This window comes from Xenopus tropicalis, chromosome 6 (genome assembly GCF_000004195.4).
Source record: "Xenopus tropicalis strain Nigerian chromosome 6, UCB_Xtro_10.0, whole genome shotgun sequence".
In the NCBI taxonomy this organism is placed as follows: Eukaryota; Metazoa; Chordata; class Amphibia; order Anura; family Pipidae; genus Xenopus; species Xenopus tropicalis.
Genome location: NC_030682.2, coordinates 93520744 through 93545906, shown reverse-complemented (window position 1 = coordinate 93545906; position 25163 = coordinate 93520744). Strand labels below are relative to the sequence as shown.

Sequence of the window (25163 nt, the reverse complement as noted above, 5' to 3'; positions counted from 1 at the left end):
TGACAGATTGGAAGAGGCTGGAGAGGAGGCAGGCAGCAATGTGAAGCATAACTATAGAGAAGTGCAAAGATTTTATATTGAATAACATGTTTTAACAGGAAGAACTAAAGAAAAACCGGTTTCATTTTCTTGTTTACTGTCAGAAATAACAAACACATAAATATTTCTCAACTGAAACAATGTGCTAAGAGCATGTTTTAGCACAAGCCCTATTTTTGAAAATGGGTGTTTGCTGTCTTTTTAATGAGACACCCTTTTCATCGAAGTTTGTTGCCAGGAAGTAGATGGAGAATCATTATTCAGAAAGCTCCGAATTACTGGAAGGCCATCTACCATGGACTCAATTTTAATCATATAATGTAATAATATAATCCTTTTTCTCTGTAATGATAAAACAGTACCTTGTACTTGATCTTAACTAAGAAGTACTGAATACTTATTACAGGCAAAAAAAAATCTTATTGAGTTTATTTAATGCTTAAATTATTTTTTAGTAGACTTCAGGTAAGCCAAGCATTCTGGATGAGGGGTCCTATACCTGTAGTTAATGACATGCAGCATTTTGATTGGTCAGTTCCTCTTAGAGCAAGCCACAAGAAAATGCCCTTAGTCACCAGTAGCAAATTCCCATAAGCACGGAACACCAAAAGAGATTGCTTAATAAGGGCAAGGATACATTGGGTATATGGTCTGCTTCTCTCCTGCTGGTTGTTTTACGCAGGTGGAGAGTGGTGGATCTACTCCTATTCACTGACAGGTACAGTGTTGGCGCAGCTACACAGTGTCACGCTTGGTATCCATAAAACCCAGAACTAATGCCAAGGTCCCAGGCAGAGCTCGCGCTTTTGCCTATAACAGCCACCTTTTACATTGCTACTCGGATGCTGCCAGTGAGAGAACCAAGGCAGAAGTTCTGGGCAGGCAAGGGAATCAGTGCGTATTGCAGGAGTAATGGGGAAGAGCAGAGCGTAGTTGGGTAAGCAGATCAAAGTGAATAACCAAACTTTTAAAGTTTTTAAAGCACAGAATCGGAATCCAGAAGCGTGGTCAGTAACAGGCAATAGGTCAGTACAGGCAGGGAAGCAGCAATTGTCAAAGAACAGGCAAAGGGTCAGGAACAATGTCAGACAGGAAGCACACCCAGGAACTATACAGGATAGACCACCGTGGGCAAATGAAAAAAAGCACAAAGGCCCTTTAAATATTTTAATTTTGCAGCAGGATGACATTGTGCAGCGCATCATAATAAAAAGCTGCACATATCCAATGTGCGCTCTAGGAACCACGTGCGCGTTGAAAGCTATGAGTTTAGCAGTGGGCTTCCCCGCTGGCAAGGATATTGGATATAGGATATTGATTTTGTTTTGATAAAGGCCCGGTTTGGGTCTGGGTACCCACAAGTTTTAAAGCTCCTTTCAGATGTTTGTATTCCTTCTCTTTAGGGCTCTGGCACACAAGGAGATTTGTCGCCTGCGTTTTTTCCCCCGGCGCTTTGGCGACAAGTCGCCATGACAATACACACAAAGAGATTTCATGCGAGTTTAGCTCCAGGCGATCTGCTACCCATGGTACCACTCAACAGTTACCCCTCCCACATGTTTACTCAAGTCGCTCAGAAAAGGGTCTGTGTGCGATTTGAAACAGCAGGCGACTTGAAGCAGCCTTGTATGTTTTGACGCTGGCGATTTCCATTGGTTTAGCATTGGCATCTTGTCGCTCGTCTTGTCGCCAAATCTCTCTTTTAAAAATCGCCGGCGACAAATCTCCTCGTGTGCCAGAGCCCTTAGCCTCTGCATTGGTTGCCACAGTTTTTAGCCCAATAATGTAGAGTAGTTATAAACCCCTGTTTATGTTTCAGAGGGTGGTCGGAAATTAAACAGCAAAAACTGATCAATTGAGTCCTTGGGACAAGACTCAGCATTCTATCTACATTTCAAAGAAAAAGGACACTGCTTTGAGGGTGGCAATGTGCATATTTTGGAAGAAGATAGATGGTTTGAAAGCTGTGTGAAAGAGGCCATTTATGCCAGACTGGAAAAAACACCTTTAAACAGAGGAGGGGGGTTGTCAGTAATATACAATGCCACATACACATTCTTACCCCAGTGGTTTCACAACAATTCCTCAGTGTTTTCAGCAGAATTATAGAAGTGGGCGTGTTTCGCACCTCATGCTCATGTTTCACTTCCTTATCAATGCCTGACCAATGATGCTCCAGTATGCAAACGCCTGTGCTTTTTTCAAGGCTGGTATAGGCCAGTCCCTGATTTTATTTTCAAGTATGGTATACAGCAGTCCCCTGCTTTTTTCACATCAGGGCGGCCACTGGCACTGTAGGTCTCCAGGAGCCGTGATCAGAGCTCATTTCAGGGAAACAGCAAAGGTTGCAAAATACAAAGGCTTCTAATTAAAAAACAGTAGATAATTTTCAATGGGTTTATATTGCAAATTTATTTCATTTGGTCTAAATAACACACACGAATTATGATTTCTGACTTTACATCCCCTTTAGGGCTCTGGAACACAGGGAGATTAGTCGCCCACGACAAATCTCCCTTGTCGCGGGCGACTAATCTCCCCGAAATGCCAGTGGGATGGCATACATGGCGGCGTGATTTCCCCGAAATCACGGAAGTTTCCTTTCAAGGCCTCTCTAATTTGCCACAGAGGGGGAAAAAATTCCTTCCTGACTCCAAGATGGCAATCGGACCAGTCCCTGGAACAACTTGTACTAAGAGATTTCTCCCATAACCCTGTATTCCCTCACCTGATAAAAAGCAATCCAACCCCTTCTGGAAGCTATCTAATGTATCAGCCAGTACGACTGGTTCAGGAAGGAAATTCGACAACTTCACAGTAAAAAATTCTTTCTAAATATTTAAACAGAACCTCATTTCTTCTAAACAGAGTGGGTGTCCTTGTGTTAGTTGGAAGGACCTACTGGTTAATAAAGCATTAGAGAGGTTATTATATGATCCCTTTATATATTTATACATAGTTATCATATCACCTCTTAAGTGCTTCTTTTCCAGTATAAACAAACCTAACTTGGCCAGTCTTTCTTCATAACTGAGACTTTCCATACCCTTTACCCACTTAGTTGCCCTTCTCTGGACCCTCTCTAATTCAATAATGTCCCGTTTGAGCACTGGAGACCAAAACTGAATGGCATATTCTAGATGGGGCCTTACCAGCGCTCTGTAAAGGGGAAGAATAACCCCCTCCTCCCGTGAATCTATGCCCCTTTTAATATAGCTCAAAAAAACTTGTTTGCCCTAGCAGCTGCTGCCTGGCATTGCTTGCTACAGCCAAGTTTATTATCTACAAGGACTCCAAGTTCCTTCTCCATTATGGATTTGCCTAGTGCAGTCCCATTAAGGGTATAAGTGACTTGCATATTTTTACATCCCAGGTGCCCTACATTTATCCACATTAGTATTGCCAACCAATACCAAATACCCATGTTTTGAAAAAAGAAATTCCCAGAAAAATGATACTGTATCAACTTCTAGTAATTCATATTAATTCCATTAACATGCTTAAATGTCATCCTCTTAACAGCACTTTATGTAGTCAGGTTGTTACGCAGTCTAAATGGAAATAATAAGTAGCAGTGCAACATGGCAAGTGGTCCATAAGCACCAATATTCATATTTATGTTGGGTTGAAAAACCCTTCTGCTTTTTCTTCTTAGCGCCCCCCATTTTGTAAACGCTACTCCTCCTACAGTTTTAGGGGTACAACACCCAAACTCTCCACACTTCTTCGCCCTATAGCGGAGCAGGTTGCTTGTGCTTTTCTAAGCGATCTGGCCCCCCCGTCCGAACACCCCAATTTTTCCATTGAATTTGACAAGGAAGATTGGAAGCTACACCCCCCAAATTTGAATAACATAATAATGGGGTCACCCTGAATGAAAAATTGACATTTGTTGGATGACCCCAAAGTGGGAGGGGCCAACAACAGCCAATCAAATTTCACCCATTGACTTTCATGGGGAAATTGAAACTGCTGCCAATCTTACAGCTTTGAGGCTACACTCTCCAAACTTGAATCACATACTCATGGGGTCAGCTTGAATGAAAATATGATGATTGTTGGATGCCCAAAAGTGGGCAGAGCTATGAACAGCTCAGGTTTTACCTACTGATCAGCTTTTAACTATTAATTTTAATGGGGAAATTCAGCCTGCTGCCATTCTTACAGTATTAACACCAGGGTCACTAGGGGACTGCTGTTATCTAGAATGCTTAGGACATGGGGTTTTCCGGATAATGGGTCTTTTTTTGTAATTTGGATTTCCATACCTTAAGTCTACTAAAAAATAATTTAAACATTAAATAAACCCAATAGGATTATTTTGCCTCTAATAACGATTAATTCTCTCTTAGTTGAGATCAAGTACAAGGTTCTGTTTTATTATTATAGAGAAAAAGCAAATCATTCTTAAAAATCTGAATTATTTGATTAAAATGGAGTCTATGGGAGATGACCTTCTCGTAATTTGGGATATTTGGGATTTCTGGATAACGTATTTCCAGATAAGGGATCCCATACCTGTAGTAAAAAAAGATAAAAAAGAAATTGCAAGTTGTGTAATGAATATATTTCTATTTACACCATAGAAATACAAAACTTTATGTCCAATTATAATTTTACCTTATATTTTGTTGTATTTTCTCCCCATTTTATCATTTTTGCCACTAATGCACAGCAGTCTAATATGAAGTTAGCAGTATAAAACATAAACAGAATGAATAGCAGCAGGCAGAGTATCATTCCCAAGGGTTGGAAACATCTGATTCTGAGCCACATCTGAATTAACTGGGGAATACAGTGGCAGCAGCTGTATGTACCACAGCAGATTTTTTTCCCCTTTGTCTGTTAAATGTTCCCAACATCAATTAGTGTTGTCTTATTTGTATGTCAAAAAAAAACAACAAAAAACCTTAGGGAGAACCCTAAATAAAATAATGAGCTTATGCTGTTCTTTTCTAAGATCAACAACAAAACTGAAAGATTTTGAGCATTTTCCCTGCAGCAAGTTTAATAGCGCAAATGTTCATGTCCATAATCATTCTCCTGCAGCCTTTATGACAAATGCCTGAAAGAGAAATCACCAGGACATGAAGCTATTCTTGTGTGAAAGTGTACGCTGCCATGTTAATCAGATTCTTCGGGGTTGCTCTATTTTGCCTACTCTGCAGTAACAGCCCATTCACATGGTCCCTGCAATTTACAACCAAATTAAAGTTAACCACATTGAAAAGCACTGGTATGGGTATTATGGATGTGGTTGCAGCAAAGATGCACCCTTTTGTCAATGTTAACATTGTAAAGATAGATTTTCATTGTAACATTTTCAACATCTAGTAGACATATGCAAAAGGATTTTGTCACTGAAGCTTAAAGGACAATGAAAGGTTAATATAACTTAAAAGTAAGTCTAAAGGCATTCTTTTTAAGTACTTACTGCATATCTAAATTCCCAGATCCCTGCTTGCTTCTCTGAGATATGGTGCTGGCAGCCTACAGCAGTGTGAAGACTACAGTGACATCACTGAAATCTCTCTGTCCTTCCTGTAGGTGCCAGCGGCAGCCTTCCTATTCTCTGAGCATGTGTGTAACTTGATCCTGTCTCCTGTTCTGAGCTACACATGCCCACCAGCCAATCAGAAGCGTTTCTGGCAGAGGGGAGGGGAGGAGGGAATGAAATACATGTGCAGTATGAAGCAAGGAGGGAAAGGAAGGGAGAATACCTTTTTAGAGATGGCTGCCTGTTCTAGAAAATGTGAAGTAAGTGTGACTGAGTAAATTTTTGATTAGGCGAGCCAAAAGTGTGGCATTTTTACTAAACAATAGGAGGACTATTGGGCAGTATGCTTTAAATTTTGACTTGCATTCTCCTTTAAATACCATTAAGCACACCACAGCTTTTTTTGGACTGAGAGTAACACCATAATAGTCTTTCGCTTTTTAAATCTTCTCTTGGGGCCAGTTCCACATGCACAGTAAAATTAAAAACCTGGCTTTTTTGCTGCCAGTTTTGGCTTTTTGTGCTCTCTTCCCCTTTGGTGGTGCATTCAAAAAGGCGGTGCCTATGGCTGCCAAGTGGGTCTCCTGTGCCTGACATCATTACGCTATGGTTTAACTACAAATTCAAAATAGAATTGCTGCCTGCAATGGCCTATGCCTTTGACTATTGGGCCACTGACCCTACAGAGAAGACCTGTTTGAATTTGAAAGACTTTGCGTAGCATGGTGTCACACATGGAGGCCCATAAAGCTCAACATGCATTTATAGGACAAGTTCGTGAGGTACTACTCACTCATCTGCATACTGCTTCTGATATCTGGAAGCCCCCTGCCCCAGCTATTTTACCACCTGTTGTAACCACCTCCAAAGAACCCTGTACTCTGTCACCTCCACATTACAGTGGGGATCCTAAGGTTTGCAGGGACTGTGAACCAGTGACTATAATTTGAGCTTCAACCTTCCCACTACATGTCTAAACAAGCTAAGGTGAGATTTGTCATCTCCATGTTAAAAGGCATAGCTTTGGAATAAGCTTCCCCTCTCTGGAAGAATTCCCCCAATAAATTATGTTAGACTTTCTGAACTTCTTTGATGCATCTGGTCATGTAACTGCAGCTTCCTAACACTAATGCAGATACATCAGGGGAATTGCAATGCTAGCCAATATGCAATTGAGTTTTAGACCCTGGCTTCTAAGACAGTCTGGAATAATGAAGCCTTGGTAGTAACCTACTGGTAGGGGATGTCTGAAAAGTTGAAAGATGAACTTGTGTCCCAACATCAATTTGATCGATTATAGAAATTGTTTGCCGTCAGCATCAAGGTTGACACTAGCCTGAGAGAGCAACAGGTAGAGAACAAATGTGGCAGAAAACCTTCTAGACAATTATGGAACCCTTGATTCAGACTCATGCTCCACAGATGTCTTCCACTCCTCCAAGACTTATGCAGGTTGGGAGAATGTATCTCTCTTAAGAAATAATAGGGAGACATACTACAGGTTTATGCCTCTACTGTCTATTAAAGCAGGAAAACTTTACAGAAACAACAGAGGAATTATCCCTGACCATGGGGGCCTTGCACAAAGAGAAAATGTCCTTCCTCATTATTGTCTTATTCCAGTGGTCCTGGTTTTACAATGGCTCTGTTGAATAACCCCACTATTGACTGGACTTCTAATCAATTTACCTGCTGGAGTTTTTATTGTTTTCAAAACTGTTTGTCTTCCCTTATAAAGGTCCCCATACACGGGCCGACTATAGCTGCCGATATCGGTCCCTTGGACCAGGAGAGCAGAGCGGCCTGGCCAACCGATATCTGGCCTGAAATTGGCCAGATCTCGATCGGCCAGGTTAGAAAATCCGGTCGGATCGGGGACCGCATCGGCTCGTTGATGCGGTCCCCGAACCGACTGCCCCATTGCTGCCCACATAATCCGATCGTTTGGCCCCAGGGCCAAACGATCGGATTATTTTTTTTTTTACCTAAATTCTCCCCGATATCGCCCACCCATAGGTGGGGATATCGAGTGAAGATCCGCTCGCTTGGCGACATCGTGTATGGCCACCTTTACTTGTAGCCTTTCTTTTGGTTCAATGGATCTTCAGACCTTTCTGGATGCCTGTAAGGACTTTGCTGATGTTTTCAATAAAAAGCCTGCTGAAACTCTTCCACCTCATCATCCCTACAACGTTCCCATCGATTTCAGGTTTCTTCTTTGTAGAAGAAAAGAAAAAAAATGGAGATGTCCAACCCTGTAGTAGATTATATTATGTCTATAACTCCACAAGAACCGTTATCCCTTGTCCCTCATCTCTAAACTGACCAACTGAGTAAAGGTGGCCATACGCTGGCCAATGTCTATTACTCCCTAAGAACCGTTATCACTTGTCCCTCATCCCTAAACTGTCTGAGTAAAGTTGGCCATACACTGGCCAATTTTAGCTGCTGATATCGGGCCTTTAGACCAATTCGACAGATATCTTCTCGTGTATGGGCAAGAACGGCGGGCCTACCTGACCGACATCTGGCCTGAAATCGGGCTGATCTAAATTGGCAGGTTTGATTTTTTTGTCAGATCAGGGACCACATCAGCTTGTTGATGCCTTCCCCGAACCGATGACTCCAATACCCGCTGGTTTAATTTGATTGTTTGGCCCTAGGGATTAGCCCGATATCGCCCACCCGTAGGTGGGCATATCAGAAGAAGATCCACTTGCTTGGCAACCTCTTACCATGTATGGCCAGCTTGACCTCCGTGGGGCTTACAACCTGAACTGAATTTAGGAGAGAGATACGTGAAAGACAGCCTTTAACACCAGAAATGGGCATTATAAGTATATATCTTTGGTCTCTACAACACTCTGTCTGGGACATTAGGTGGTTGTCTATAGTAGCTCTCAAGAAAGCTTTACAATTGATCTGGCTACTCTTATTACCCGCAAAACACACTGATATCCATGTTCCTCACTAGAAAAGAATTTTAGTTTCCCTAGAAACTTGGTCATGGTGGCCCTGTTGCCCCCCCTGGGAAGGGGCTACTATCACAAGCGCCAGCTTGCACTCCCTTCTCAAAACTCAACCAAGATTGTGGCCCATTGCCGCTACATGGGTCCCCTGTGCTGGAACATCGGCGACAACTGCAGTGATCTTCTGGAGCATTGGTACGGTTCAAAATAACAGAAGACTCACCCTTGTGAGTTCTTTGGTGTGCTCTAAATTGCTTGTATTGATTGATCTTCTGGTTCCTGACTCTCCTGCCTGATTTTGACTACTGATTGCTGCCTGCACTGACCTGTGTCTGAATCTCAACTAAGAGACTTTTAACCCTTTGGATACCTTGTATTGGACTTTACCAGCATGTCTGATATCTGCTTTTTCCTTGGTTCTGGCCCAATTAGTGACTGGGTTCCAGGTAAAGGGTATGTACTATGTTAGCCAAAATTATAGGGTGAAATTTTTTATTTGAAACGTAACAATAGTGGTGTAACGGTGATACCGTTTACTTTGTGTATGCACTGGCACTCCAAAGTAAACCACTGTGTGTAAAAGCTCAACCAGCTGAATACATAAAGAGTTAAAGAAATATGTTCCGTTAACATGTTTTGTTCAAAACACATCAGTTAATAGTGCAAACTGATTTTTTTGTATTTAATTTTGAAATTTCACATGGGGCAGGCCTTATTCTTCATTTCACAGGGTGCTGAATAAATGTGATTAATGTTCTGATAAACTTCAGTCACACTTTACCGCTAAGTTGCAAGTTGGACTGATATCACCCCCCCAGCAGCAATGGGAAGGTAGCAAGATAGCAGCTCCCAGTAGATATCAGAAGTCAATTTGCTATTTAAACAGTGTTTTTTAGAAATAAAAAGTACACCATAAAAACCATGACAATCCCTTTAAGAGGGAAGGTTTCCAGAACTCAGTCCAGGATTTGAGTAACTGTGAAAAGGGTGCCAATATATGCAGAGCGCACTGCTCCCAAGAGGCGAGTTCAGAAACTAACCTCAGGCAGCAGCAGCCTGCAAGTTACCAGGGGCAGAAAAAAGATGCCAAGAGACTAAATTTTTTAAATAGGAATTTAGGCTGTACTAGTGCAGAAAGTGTGTTGTGCTCTCTGCACTAGCAATGCAGCCCCCCCTCGCCCTTCTGCACACTCTGAAAGGTAAGCGTTGCATGCGAGGGAGAGCAGCATCAGAAAGGCCACCTCAGAGTGGCAAGCACCCCAGGAACACCCCTGAATATATGACTTTCAGGATGAGTATCCTTCAGTAGTGATAACACTCTTCATTTACACACATCCTACCACTCAAGGCTCATTTACAAGGGCAAGTGCAAAGATCTAGTTTAAACACAAAATTGATTGTGCATTGATGCTAATTATGTGCCAGAACTGTTTATTTTATGATTAAAATGCACTGCCCCCCTAATATACTATGAACCAGGTATAATCAACTACAGAGGTCTGGGTGTGCATGTGGGTTCATCTATATAATAAAGGTACTTGCACCCATACTTGTGAGAAGTGCCAATGTGCCCCTTCAGCCTGCTCTGATAAATTATATACAAGCACGTGTGGATGCAAGAAAAACCCTAGAATAACAAGCACCCTGAACCTGCTGGCAATTCCAGGGTTTCCATAGCAGGTTGCATCACAGATAGGGTTGCCACTTTGTAAAATTGGAAAACCAGGCAGGCAATTTTGACCAGGACAGCCCGGTTTTAGGAAGGGGTGTCTGGGTCAAAAGCCGAAACCTATCGACAGCTAAAACTTGTGGCAAGTGACTGAATCAGGCCAAATGCAGTTAGTAACCACCAGTCCAACATAAATGCCAAGGAAATTATATGCACTGCAACTTGCACCAAGTTATCCATAATTATTTAGGATTTCTGATAAAATAAATGGGGATTTGCATTTAAATGCACATTGCACTATATGAACAAACAAGCCATAATTCCTCTACAAAATGACAGGTTTCAGGATTGTAATATCCCTATTGGGCATATTTACCCACAAAAATAACAAAAATGTTTTTTTTTCGTTCAAAACAATAGGCAAAAAGTAGGTTTGTGGCAAACCCTAGCACTTTAACATACGCTACATTTTTTCGTGTAAATTGGTCCTTTAAGTTTTAGCTAAGTCACAGTTAGTGTGTACATCGCCAGTGTGAAGAGACACTCTATGGGACAGTAAAGGTAAAGACGCACAATCCTCCGGGGGGGGGCTACCACTTTCACCAAAAATATTTTTTTCTTCAGAAACCGGACGGCGCGTCTCCTGCCAGAGTAATACAGAACCCAGGGACCAAGACCTCCCATGCTTGTCACCCATTATTATATGGAAACTAGAGCTACGCCATAGAAACCCCCCCCCCAGCTCGTATCTAGCGTTTTGTCTGCGCCACGGGCGTCTGGGAATTGTAGTTCAACCAACAGCTGGAGGACACCGATAATCCTCTGGTCTCTGGCGGGCCACCGCTGATTGTCATTGTTCCCGCCTCTTGTCCTTCTCCCCAGTGTCACTGCCCCCTCCTTCACGGGCACAACTCCTCCTCTCACCCGTGGTTGGTTGTTTGCTTTCCCGCTTCGCTGTAGGACCGCCATTTTAAATAAAACTAATATTGTGCAGGGCCTGTCGTCCTTCCCTCTGCCGTCGTTTTACGTTTGCCAGGGGGACCTCTGGCCTCCTACCGCCTCTCTCCTGTCAGCCTGACTGCGTTAATATAACAGCGCCTTGTCTCCGCTTCCCCGGGCAGCTCGACATCACTCTGCGCATCCCGGGCCGCCCAGAGAGTGAGTACCCGCCTAGAACTGTCCTGGCTTGGATGCCCATTGCGTAACCGAATCCCATAGCGGAGTATGGCACTGGCGCTATTTGTACCTACAATACTAACATCTTCTTTGCCAGTTCTTTTAGTCAGTAGATATTTAAGTGAGGAACTTCGGAATGTCTGGAGCCCATCTCTGACTTCTTTTGCCCCGCCGGGGTGCCCAACCTGTAGCGATTGGTAAAGTACAACTGCAGGTTCCATTGTCAGCTCTGAGCAGAACGCACATCTGTACCCCTAACCTCACACTGGCACTATTGTCACTGTGTCCTGGGGCTTTGTCACTGGCACTTTGCATCATTTTAATGGAGGAGGGGGGGGGGGGGGCTCTGTCATCTTTGGCTCATAGTTATGAAGGGAAAATGTGTTTATATTTGTATGTCTTTCCAGTTGTTGTTTTTATTTACTGTTAAGAAACTGGGTTAGTGTTTGTTTTACTCCAGATCTAGTATCACATGTATCCATCCTCTGGCTCATCTTGGTTGTTATTTTAATAATACACAGGAGTCACTCCCCTGCTCTCTGCCTCCTAGTTACATTGCTGTCACTATGATATTCGGGAACCTTTTTGGCTAAGTGTGGCACTGGGCCTTCTAGTTCACCACCTGCTGCAAGTTGATGACCCCTAAGAAACATCCGTTCCTTTGATTGGAGGCTATGATTTAGTGTATATATTTTATAAGTTGCTTTTAGTTATGTTTAAAAGTGCATTTAAGATGCAAGTAGAATGTATTATTATCTACATCTACAGAACTGGCACATTTGTTGTCTTAGATACACCTAAAAAGCTCATATTGGAGGGCAGTGGCGCATAGTAAGTAATCAGCCTAACCGTGGGCTAAAACATTCCCAAAAACGCCTTGTCATAGCCTAACATTGCAGTTACTGCAGGTAATCATCACTTGCAGCAATGTGGCTTAATCTTAATATTATGCTATGGTTTTTTTCAGGGATTCGTTGCCCGCAGTAGCGAGATTTGCCGTTTAGCATGAATTTCAAGTAGTTTGTAGCCTGAGCATTTTACTCATAACTCCATGGTAGGGGACCAAGAACACAAATTTACCTTCCCATGGGGGGGGGGGGTCTGCAAGCTCGTAAGCTGGCCATACACAGATAGATCTGCTTGGCAGTAAGATCGGCAAACAAGTGGATCTGTGCCCAATTTAGCCACTTGTGATTATACTGTGGGGCCTGTGCAGGCCTGTTGGGAAAGGACCACATCAATACACCAAAGCAGTTCTTGATCAGTGGCTTTTTCAAACCTGCCTGATAGATGTAGATTCAGTCTGAAAGAGGTGAATCCGCATCTTAAATCTGCCTCTGTATGGCCAGCTTAAGTCATCTCAAGTGACAGGCACTTATTTGAAAATGCAGCCCTGAGGTAAGAAATTGTCACTTGACAGGAAGATTCTCAGTTGGAGTGCTTTACTCCCCTCCCCCCAACAGAGCTATTGAAAAAAGTTCAAAATCACCTTATCTGCTGTTACCTTAAAGGTAATGTCATCTGTCATCGCTCTTGAAATATATAAAGCACCTTTACATATTGGATATGATGGTCTTTACATCTGTGATTATTATTTACAAATACATTTTTTTTTTTACAGTTTTTGTACCTTGCCAACAGTTTTGTAACTTTCCATGTAGTTGCAATGTGACCATTTATATCTTTTTATTAGTTCAGATTATTACAATCCCCATCCCCCTGTTTTGCATATACACTTAGAGACAGGTGACATTTCCTAACTGCTTGTAGCCAATACATTTTGTATGCTGCAGATAGATATTGGATATTTCAAGAGTGATGACAGATGCCACATTATCTTTAGGGTGATGACAAACCATGGTTTTAAACTTATTTTTAATAGTTCTGTGGGAGGGGAGTAAAACATTTTAAACTGGGAATCTCATGCAAGGGGGCCTGTCCAGTTACGTGAAAAATTCTTATCTCTAAAAAATGCATTTTCAAACAATAAGCAGCACTTGGCAGGACTTAAGCTGGCCAGACATGGGTAGATTTAATATGCCAATTCAACTCCTTCAGACCGAGTTTGCCAGATATCTATCAGGCAAATTTTAAAATCCCTTTGAGCTAGGACTGCTATGGTGTGTTAATGCAGTCCTCTTGCAACAGGCCTACATAGGCCCTCGCTGTATGATTGTGGGTGGCTAAACTGGGCCCAGATCGCTTGTTTAGCAACCTTGCCTACTGAGCAGATTTGGCTGTGTAATGCCAGCTTAAGAACTTGTGGGCAGGATTTATGTTTTTAGTCCCCTTCCATGGAAATTGAACCAGATTTTAAAAGGCAGTGTGTCTGTGACTAGTTATCTATTTGTCAGATTACCAGTACAGTAAGACAGGTGTTTGCAAGATACTACATACAGTATTATTATTTTAATGGATTTCGTAAGAGAAAGTAAACCACAAGAGCTTCTGAAATCCTGTGGGGTTTCTGAAAGCTGAACAGCAGACTTATTTACATTCATAATTTCCCTTGTGTCTGTCCTCTTGCATCAAGCGCTCATATTATGCTCTAATCATTATATGCTAATGTATTAATTAGTATGATCATTCATAACATCTCCTTATAGTATGCAATATAAAAAGATGATTTTGCTACTTGATATCATTTTTATTATCATAACATAGAAGAATATATACAGAAAAATAACATGCTGAAAATGTATTCTGTCTATTGGATTAATTATAATGCATTTTGTCTATTTGTTTATTATAAATTGCAAGAACCAGGAAGTTTGAAACATAACATTTATACTGTTACATGTAGTGGATAAGCCTGTCCTTTGCAGAGATGAAAGAGCCTACATCTTATCATTGGATTTATTTGTATTGTTGTAGATTAATAATGTATTCTTTATGTTAGCACTACGCTTTTTAAAAATGTTTGAAGCTAGTACTTAGGCTACTATATATGACCTAACCAGCAGTGATCCCCAACCAGTGGCTTGGCAGCAAAGTGTTGCCTACCAACCCCTTGGATGTTGCTCCAAGTGGCCTCTAAGCAGGCAAGTTTTGGTTTAATAAAAAACAGCTGCCAAACAGAGCCTCCTATAGATTGGCTATCTGGTAGCCCCAATATGACAATCACATCCCTTATTTGGTACCCCAGGAATTTTACTATGCTTGTGTTGCTCCCCAGATCTTTTTACTTTGAATGTGGTTCATGGGTAAAAAAAAGTTGGACACCTGCCCCATGGTTACATCTCCCACATTTCCTGTATAGATACAAAATTGCTGAAGTTAATTTATTAGCTATTGCCTGTTTGCCTTTTTAAGTAAACCAGTTTGAAACATATGAGCTTTAGTGCAAATCTCCAGCATACAGTTAGAAATTATGTAGGTTTTGATTATGCCTTGATGTTTTTTCTTCAGGAAAGAAACATGTCTTCTGACACTGAATCCAATGCACTCACTAAAGAGGAATCTGAACAAATTGAAGAGGCTACCGAAGAAAAAATGACTGACGATGCAGAAAATGGAAAAGAGGAAGATGAAGAAGAAGAAGAGGAGGAAGATGATGAGGAGGAAGATGATGATGATAAAAAGGGTATCTATAGTGTTTTATAGCTTTATATGTAAATGTATAGAACGCTCATCTCTCCAACCAACTTCTGAAAAAAGCCTGTGAAAATTTGAAGACTTGTACAGCAGGAAGTATTGATACCAGTGTATGTTTTTATATAATGCATTCTAAATTCTGGTTCTCTTCTACTGCTTATATTGAACTAGTATTAAATATACTTGTTTGAAGTAAGGAAATATAATTGTTAAATAAAAATGGAATAGTTGAGGTCTGTTACCCTAGCTGTACATCTTTACACCTCACTCCCTCAAACATACCAACACCCGCCTCATTAAAAGTTGGATATGCTGAGATATTTACTGAGACCCACACAAAGGATTGTCATCACAGCCCTAGTGATGTATTACATGGAAATAACTGAGCAATAAGTAAATATGTAAATTAGTCTCTACCATCTGCATGTTTGGTTAGGTTGGCAAATGTGTGGATCTTTGCCTGATTTCTCCACAGACAAGCAAAATCAGGCTGATCCAGTCAACTGGATCATACTGTGGACCCACTGGGAGAGGAACACATGAATTTCATGTCTTTGTGTGGTACATATGTTTATAGTTGTTAGTGTTGGTTTTTGAAGCTTAGAAAGATATACATGCTAAAACTGTTACAGAGACAAACTCATACTAGGGCACTATCTAATCGCATACTCAACTTTGAGAAATAGACTATGGAAAGACAACGAAAAGTTGGTATATGATCTAGTATTGTAGGATCTAGTTGGATCTATGCTTGGGAACTTGGGTTTTCTGGACAAGAGGTTTCTGTAATTTGGATCATTATAACTAAATAAAAATTTAAGGCTGCTGGCACACAGGGAGATTAGTTGCCAGCAATAAATAAAAATTATATAATAAATTAAATTACTTGTGGGAAAACATTTGCTGCCATTTTTTCCTTTGTGAAGAAACTTTAGGTGACTTTGAAAAGCACCCCATATTTTTTCCCACTGGCGATTTACTTGCTGGTGGAAGGGCATTTGTAGAAGATTAGTCGCCTGCAATAGAGGTGATTTATCCCAGGCGACTGTTGTTCTTCTGTTTCAGCAGCATAAACATTAAAGTGGTTTAAAGTAAGTAAAATATAATATATTGCTGCTGTGTGCTGATAAAACTGGAGTGTTTGCTTTAGAAGGCAACTATAGTTTATGGAAATAAGCTGCTGTGTAGCCACGGGGGCAGCCATTTCAGCTGGAATAAAGGTTAAAAGGTGCAGGTTACATAGCAGATAACAGATGAACTTTTTAGAATACAATGGTCTTTTACAGAGCTTATCTGTTTTCTGCTATGTAAAATGTGCCATTTAGCCCTATTTCTATATGAATAGCTATGCCCATGGCTACATTGCAGCTTTGTTTACATAAACTGTAGTATTATTTCTGAAGCTAACACAACTTTTACCAGTCCAAGGCAACAGTACATAATATATTAATTACACTTGTATTTTTTGGTGTTTACGTTCCTTTAAACCAACCAATAGCTTTGTTTTGCCACAAATATGAATTCATGCAGCTTAGTTAATATCTAGTGCAAGATACTGTATTACACAGAAAAAAGTAAATAATGTAAAAAAAAAACTGTGGTCATGAGCACTACAATGTAACATTCAACATACTTTCGTTCAAACGTGGAAGGTCATCACTGAGAGTTGGCAAATTATTAGGCATACAATGCACAATTAATATGTAGCAAATTAGAAAATCCTGTTGTATGAGGACCACATTAATTCATTAAATAAATTTCTCTCCTGACAGCCCTCCCTAGTCCTTCATTATGATTTGATTGTTGGCACAGTGGCCAACTGATCATCCTGATTTGGGCCAGCACATTGTAGCCAAATTGGGTAAATATTTACTCATCCACCAACCTCTCCAAACAAGCAGGTGTATCCCAACTTAAGTCTTGAGAATAATGTATATAGTTAACACTTGAGCAAAATGTTAAAAGCCCTAGTTAGTATTAGTATGGTATTTTTATGTGACCCTGGAGTATTCTTGTTTCTTTTCAAGAGTTCCTTGGAAAAGGTATACACAGGTTTATATTGATGAATATGAAATGATTTTATTCTCACTTTGTATTTATTTAGTAAAATATTGGAAGATGTGTGTGTTTTATTACCGTAACTTTTCTCAAAGCATGTTTCAAAATTCTTTATTGATCAGTATGATGCACCTTCAGCTGTGTGAAGTTATGACTATACAAATATACAAATAATATTAATACTCATCCTAAATTGTGTGAGATCTTTTTTTTGCAGAGAAAAGCTTAATTGTAGAAGGGAAAAGGGAGAAGAAAAAGGTGGAAAGACTAAGCCTCGAGATGAATATATCTAAAAAGGAGTTTGTTCTGACTGAAGGTAATGTTTTTACTTGTTCAAAAGTAAGTTCTACCTATGAAATTGATTTGCAACCTTGTCAGATCTAAAAACTATAATGTTTATTTTTGAAATAAAAACTACTAGATAGGTTTTTAGGGCTCTCTTTCTGATTACTGTATTTCAAATACCGTCTTTGCTCTGTTTTTTACTCTGTATAAATGAGTTGCTCATTCAAGTGCTTTCAGACAATAGTCATAAATGCTGATTTAAGTGTTTTGCTTTCCTTAGCCCTGTTTGCTTTACCTTTAAAATGAAGTGTTCAAAATACCCAAAATATGCCATTCCCTTATATGTACCAGTATCTTATTTTGAGAGTCAAATAAATAATTAGATCTCTGGAAGGGAGGGGATCTGGTTTTCATCTCATCCAGTCCATCTTTAATCTGTTTGATCCAAGTCAAATTCCACAGACTAAAGCTGATCATACACTGAAAGGTCCGCACTTTTGGCTAGTTTGCCAAACAGCGGATCATTTCCTGATATGCCCACCTTAAGGCGAACAATATCAGACCTGATCAATTGGCCCTCGGGCCAAACTATCAAATCACATTGATGCAGGCTGTTTGGACAAGGACCACATGATGAGCTGACACACCCCTTACCCGGACAGGATTTTTTAAACTATCTGACATCTGACTGCCAGCAGCTTTTATCGGCCCTTGTATAGTCAACTTAGCAGTCAATGTAGCAGTTTGATCAGAAAATATCATAGCGGCAAATTTGATTTCCCTGTCATAATCTGTACATGACTGAAGTTTGCATGCAGCTAGTAAAGACGTTTCTATTGTTTACCAGCCTAAAAACTGGTAAACTGCTACTATTTTTTTTTTTTTTTTCATCCTACATTCACTAAATTGTCAATATCTTCTGTATGAATACACTTTAACCCATAAGTTAGCTTCTAATTTTGTAACTGCTTTTACTGAATGCTATTATATTAGCAAGCTTTAAATGAAATCACTTCACCCTTAATTTTGCATTTCTATATAAAAAAAAAAAGTTGAAAACAAGTTTTCTCAACATTTTGTTTTCCTATAGGAAAGGGACAGAAGTTATATGACATTGAACGTGTGCAGTACTTCCTGAGAAAGAAGAAGTGTGACGAACTAAGACCTTTACACAGACTACTTTTTAACCGTCTGGGCATAGTAAGTGCGCCAATTACTATTTGTTTAAATTTAAGTCTGTAACCCCCCCCCATAAATATTACTTTTTGGTGAGGAGGGGCCCTCATTAAGCATAAAGTGTCACATTCTTGGAATCAAGCTAGACTGCTAACATGTCTGAGGTTGCAATGGGCATTCCTGCACCATCATGTTTGAGCACTGGGCTTATCCTTCCTAAATAGGCGTTTTTAAGTTGAAAGCAGGATCTATAACTTACATTAGGTACCCAAAGGAAGTGGTTTTGATGCCATATCTCAGATAGTTGCTTTTATTCTATCTATTTAAATGCATCAAGATCATCTTCCCTAAAAGTCTCTAAGACTAAAAGCCTCTAGACCACATATGATCACTTTCCTTTTTCCGCACATAGTAACTAAGACTTGTGGGCCGATTCACAAATTGTACTAACGCATGATTCACAAACACATATGAAGCATTAAACGCACAAAATATTGCTTTAATCTGTGCGAATATCAACACCTACTTGGAGTTGGCGGTACTTAAACAACATTGCGGTTCCTGAGCTTTCGGCAACACAACATGGAGTTTGCAGTCGGATTTTTTCAAGTATGTGATCGTCCTAGAGTGATGCATCCTCCAGTTTTCAGGGAAATGGTCATTTTTAGAAAGTAATGGTTACGTGCGTAATATCGTGCGCTAATATCGCGTGTGGCGAAATATATCGCACGCAGCAGAAAATAACACAAGAAAATCAATAATCGCGAGTTAAATAACGCAAAGAACATCACTTCTTAATTATGACACATGTCCTTTTAGTGAATCAAGCATTAAGTCGCAAAAAATAAGAAGTGATAAGATTTTTAGCGCATGCTATAAATAGCGCTCGTTTTATTGACCTTTAGTGAAGCGGCCCCTTAGTATATTAATAAAAAATTTGGCCCACGACTTAGTCTGTGTTTTAGATTTTGGCCCTCTTATGTGAGTCAGTTTGACACCCCTGCTCTAGACTGTGTAGTCACCAGTTTTGCTTTGCATTAAGCTGTAGTTGCGCTTTTCTGGAAAGCCTGAGATCTGAAACCTAATTTTGCTGGCTTATTCAAGGTTGTCAGCAACAGGAACAAAAGGGGGCCTCCAGGCACTCTAGGAAATCCACAGGGCCACAAAAATAAAGTAAAAATCTATTTTAAAGTTTAATTAAAAGATAGCATCTCTAATGGTATTTAATTAACTTTAATAAAAAAAAGTTTGTTCCTATTGCTGATGGTTTTTCACTCCCCAAGCTAAGGGTCCGGGTCTGGTGCTCCTGGACCCCTTATTTGAGTTGATCTATAATGGTTACTAGTGGCACCAACTTCTCTTGTTGCTAGATTGCGCCATGAGCAGAGGGGTAACTTTAACCCCTTAAGTCAGGGGTCCCCAACCTTTCTTACTAGTGAGCCTCAATCAATTGTAAAAAGACTTGGGGGAGCAACACAAGCATCAAATTATGGGGGTGCCAAATAAGGGCTGTAATTGGCTATTAGGTAGCCTCTAAGCACACTATTACAGGAGGCTTTGTTGGTGGTAGTACTTCTTGTTTTTATTCAACTATAACGTGCCACCAAGCCAAGAATTAAAAAAAACAAAAAAACCTGCTTTGGGGACACTGGGAGCAACATGTTGCTTAAGAGCCACTGGTTGGAGATCATTGCCTTAAGTAATTGACTTCTACGAGATGTCCTTTATATGTTTAGGTGCTTTACTAGCTAGCCTAAGTCTTGAGCTTTGTGCATTTTTATAATTCAGGTGTTTTTTTTTTTTTTTTGTTTGTTTGTTTTGTTTTTCTTTAAACAGATCAATTTGGTCAAGAAAAATATTGGTCAGTTCAATGGATTCCCTTTTGAGAAAGACAGTGAGCAATACAAAAAAAAGGAAGAGATGCTTAAAAAGTAAGCAAAACACTGCTTTTATATGAATTTGTTTTGGTTTTAGTCTCTTAATATATGTCTCTTACCCACTGGATAGAAATACAAAAAACAGAGTACTTTGCTGTTTTTCTATTCATACATCTTCTACCTGTCATAATATACTAAACCACAAGGGTCAACAGTTGTGTTTTTTTTTTTTTAAATGTAATAACTTGCTAACACCTTCAATTAGCAACTGTCTTGAACACGTCAAAACTCTTTGAGCTGAGCAGTTCCTGAACTTGTGTTCACAAGGGATTGGCTAGCTTATCAAGGACTTTTCTTCTCAGGGGACTAAAGAGGTGGGAATAAGACTAGCTTTATGTTGGCTCCCCAGATTCTATTGCATGTCTTTAGAGTGACTAACAGGGGCAAGAGCAAGCTTTCTTAGCACTGGCGTTGGATCTGTTATTCGGAATGCTTGGGACCACCACGACTTAAAGGAACAGTAACACCAAAAAATGAAAGTGTACAAAAGTAACTAAAATATAATGTGCTGCTGCCCTGCACTGGTAAAAGTTGTGTGTTTACTTCAGAAAGTCTACTATAATTTATATAAATAAGCTGCTATGCAGCCATGGAGGCAGCCATTCAAAGGAGAAAAGGCACAGGCACATAGCAGATAACAGATAAAACACTATTGTATTTTACAGAACTTATCTGTTACCTGCTATGTAACCTGTGCCTTTTTTCCAGCTTGAATGGCTGCCCCCGTGGCTACACAGCAGCTTATTATATAAATTATAGTAGTGTTACTGTAGCAAACACACCAGTTTTACCAGTGCAGGGCAACCGTACATTATATTTTTATTAATTTAAAGCTTTCATTTTTTGGTGTTACTGTTCCTTTAAGTCTGCTAAAAATCATTTAAACATTAAACCCAATAGAATTGCTTTGCCACCAATATAGAGTCATGCAGATAACTTGCACTCAAGTACAAACTTTATTAGACAGAAGAGGGACTGCTTTTTAAAGCAACATAATGGCTTTTTTATTTTAGTAGTAGCAAACGTAGTGTCTATTTGGCAATGGTGCAGATGCCTGCTGCAGTTTTTGCTACCCTAACCGAACTATACATAGGTTATGGTGCAGTATTGCATTCATGAAGCTATTCTGCATATCTGCATTCACTCAGCGGCATGTTCAAAGTTGAAATCCTTACTTGAATGCCTTCTTCACAGGCTAAACATTTAACACTCAGTACAACATTACAATAAATTTGAAATACAATAATCACAATAAAAATTTAAATTAAATAGCTTGGTAAACTTGACTTTTCCAAATAGTACACATATTTATATCTAGTATAAATAAATCTAAAGCTACTGGACTTGTTAAGTAATTAATTAAATGTACATATAATTATGTTTAAAAGCCGGCACTAGCGCATACTGTAGAGCAGTGCTGTCCAACTTCTACGGTGCCGAGGGCCGGAATTTCTCTAGCATACATGGTGGAGGGCCGCTAATGGAAGCCAGTTTTGACCACTCCCCTTTTTGAAACCACACCCACTTAAAACCACACCTATTTTATCACAATGGTGGTAGCACAGCAAAATCCCAAATGCTTGGTCCTTACTGTGGGGATAACAACCATCATTCATATGTGAAAGAATTATGTCATATTAAGATATACCCTTAAATTCCATATGCCTCCTCCTCCCCTGTGGATAGCAGAGCAACCCCCAGTACATAATTACACACCTTAGGGACCATTTAATGGCTATTTCCAACTGCTAACAAACTCCCACAACAAACCCCTGCCAGGTTCACCTCCCACAAGCAGCATAGGGCAAGCAGAGTATGGCACACACAGGCAGCACTCTGTCTATCCTATGCTGTCTGTGTGTGCCATACTCTGCCTGTCCTACCCTGCCTGTGTGTGCCATACTCTGCCTTCTCTATGCTGCCTCTGTGTGCCATACTCTGCCTGCCCTACCCTGCCTGTGTGTGCCATACTCTGCCTGCCCTATGCTGCCTGTGTGTGCCATACTCTACCTGCCCTACCCTTCCTGTATGTGCCATACCCTCCATGACCTATGCTGCCTGTGTGTGCCATACTCTACCTGCCCTATGCTGGCTGTATGTGCCATACTCTGCCTACAGTACCTATGTCTGAGGTGTGAAGAAGTGAACAATGGGAGTGATTACAGGCTCAGCCTGAGGTGTGAACACTGCAGGGGGTGAAATGCAGGTATTAAAAGGTGTGAAAAACACAGGGGATTACATTTTTAAACAATACATAGGGATTACAGCCTGAATCTGAGGTGAGAACCATGCAGGGGGGCAGTTAATCTCAGTACTGATACCATTTAATGCTTACTCAAAGGTAAGCCATCAAAGCAGCCAGACAGGTGGGGGGCCACACAGAGGGGGTTCGAGGGCCGCCAGTTGGACAGCACTGCTGTAGAGCATATCGCTCTGCCAGTATATCCAGAGTGGCTACCGAGCTAATTATCTGCACCTTCCAGTTGTCACTGTGCTGTATTTCTTATCTGACATGGGGCCAAGTGGGTATCGACATCATGCTGTTAGGCACTAAAATGGATCCATCAGGGCTAAACTAATAACACTTTACTTTCAGCAATAAAAATAAAGGAGCTGGTATGGGAGGATGGTTGGGGGGACACAGTCAGGAGTTGTTCAAAATAGTAGAGGTGGAGTGGAAGCTGGTCAAAAGTTATGGGTGGTGGTAGCTGCAGAACATGAGGGTAATCTTTCAGATAAGCAATAAAATAAAGGGCTGGTTCTAGTATTGGAAAATGTTTTTGGAAATAAGTAGAGTAGATTTATTAGATCAATGGGCGGCTTCTATGGCCACTGAAATTATTGAGTTTGCGCTTGAACAAATGAAGGAGCAGGAACTTTTGCCTAATATTGAATTAAAGAGAGAGCTTGTTGAAGTGTGGAAGCTGCAGAGCAGGTAGTAGAACTGGTTGGAAAGCAGGAGAAGAGTCTAGTGCTGTCATTTGATTATTACTGAAGTTGCTGAATAATGTGCCTGACATTAATGAGCTGATAGGGTTTGTAATAGGCAGTAAGACTTGTGAGGAACTGGATAGGGGTCTCTGATTTCAAGAGTTGCTTAAGAGATTCCCATGTGTTGTAACTAATATTTTGCTAAAAATTAACACTTGTAGATGGAAAAAAATTGATCTGAAGAATACCTGTGGTGTACTTGATCTTGAAAAATCTGGTTCCAACACTGAGCTGATCTCAAAAATTATGAATTTCCTCATGGAACCAAAGTCTACTGGAAAAGTAAGCCACAACATCAACTTTTTCATACTTGCAATAGAGTTATATGTTATCTACACTATGAAAGTCAGGTGTGGCTCTTTGCAGAAAAGTAAATTATTTAAATGGTTCACAATTGAGCTGTCCACCTAATACAGGGGTAGGGAACCTATGGCTCTGGAGCCAGATGTGGCTCTTTTGATGGCTGCATCTGGCTCGCTGCCAAATGTTTAATAAAAAAAAAAAAACGGGGGCGTGGCCTGCGCTCGGAGTTAGAACACGTCTTCTATCCGCCAAGCACAGGTCACGCCCTCTTCCACATCGCATCCGGCATCCTTGGCACCCACCCTACATTGCCCCTGCACTCGGCAGATAGAAGACATGTTCTAAGCCTTAGAACGCGTCTTCAATCCGCCGAGCGCAGGCCACGCCCTTTTCTGCATCGCATCCGGCATCCTTGGGAACCCACCCTACCTTCCCTGCAGCATCCGCGGCCAAACATATTGTTTGGCTCTCACAGAATTACATTTTAAAATGTGGTGTTTATGGCTCTCTCAGCCAAAAAGGTTCTTGACCCCTGACCTAATATGTCACATGTAGCACTACGTTTAGGGCTAGTATATTTGTACAATGTTTAATAGGTACTTATGGATATTGTAAAGTGATGTTGATGTTTATCTTTTACTAGCCTTTACCAAAAACCAAAGGTAAATCTCCTAAAGCAAGTAAAAAAGACAGAAGCAGTTCAGGATCTGCACGCAAATCCAAGAGCAACAGATCAAGTGTTATTCTCTCTGATGAATCAAGCAGTGAAGATGAGAAAAAAGACAAGGAGGAATCTTCTGAGGAAGAAAAAGAAAGTGATGAAGAAGAAGAGGTAAATAAAGATTTCAGAAAGTGGCACTATAAGTTAATACATGCTACACTCATTGCAGACCTGCCTTGTTTATAGAAATAACAGTGGAATTATTCAAAAGGAATATTTTCACATCCGTGTTTATTTAGCATGCATTTATTGTATCAATATTTAGTGCATAAGAGTGGTGGTACACAGGGAGTTTAGTTGACCACTATAAATCTGCTCTACCGTGCAACTAATTTCTGCACGTGCCATCACCCTAAAGTACCTTTTTTTTTTTTTTTTTTTTTTGCTCAATGTATTATTTTTATTAAACATTTTGCAGGGTACACATATTCAAAAAGGAAAAAACAGAAGTTATACAGAAGGTGTATATTGGCATACTGAGCTGAAAGGATTACATACATACATTTTCCCCTAGAGGATTTCTTGCCCCTTACATGTTGCTATTGCTCTGTGTTGGTATTGAATTATTTTGGCTTAGATAGACCTGTTCGGCCACGCGGAGGGCCGTATTGTTTGTTATAGGGTGTCCGTCCAGTGACGCCAGATTTGCAAAAATTTAAGCATCTGTCCCTTTTTATCCAAAATAGTCCTTTCCAGTGATGCGAGGTCATCCATCGCTTTCTTCCATTCGTGCATGCTTGGGGGTTCT

At 40.4% G+C, this 25163-nt stretch overlaps 1 protein-coding gene across 2 annotated transcripts in view; it reads left to right on the top strand.

The window, feature by feature from the left end:
- Nucleotides 1–10925: 10925 nt before the first annotated feature.
- dek (DEK proto-oncogene) overlaps nt 10926–25163 on the top strand; it is a 32759-nt gene continuing 18521 nt past the window's right edge. Inside the window, exons 1-7 of one of the 2 annotated variants that reach the window (XR_001170957.3) lie at nt 10926–11332; nt 14759–14933; nt 17220–17318; nt 18378–18487; nt 20300–20394; nt 23553–23673; nt 24338–24526. Coding sequence is in view for 1 of the 2 variants with exons in the window: in NM_001007865.1 (NP_001007866.1) it covers nt 14768–14933; nt 17220–17318; nt 18378–18487; nt 20300–20394; nt 23553–23673; nt 24338–24526 (780 nt within the window). In the remaining variant the exon portion in view is untranslated. The remainder of the gene's footprint in view (nt 11333–14758; nt 14934–17219; nt 17319–18377; nt 18488–20299; nt 20395–23552; nt 23674–24337; nt 24527–25163) is intronic. The other variant, NM_001007865.1, reaches the window with a different exon arrangement.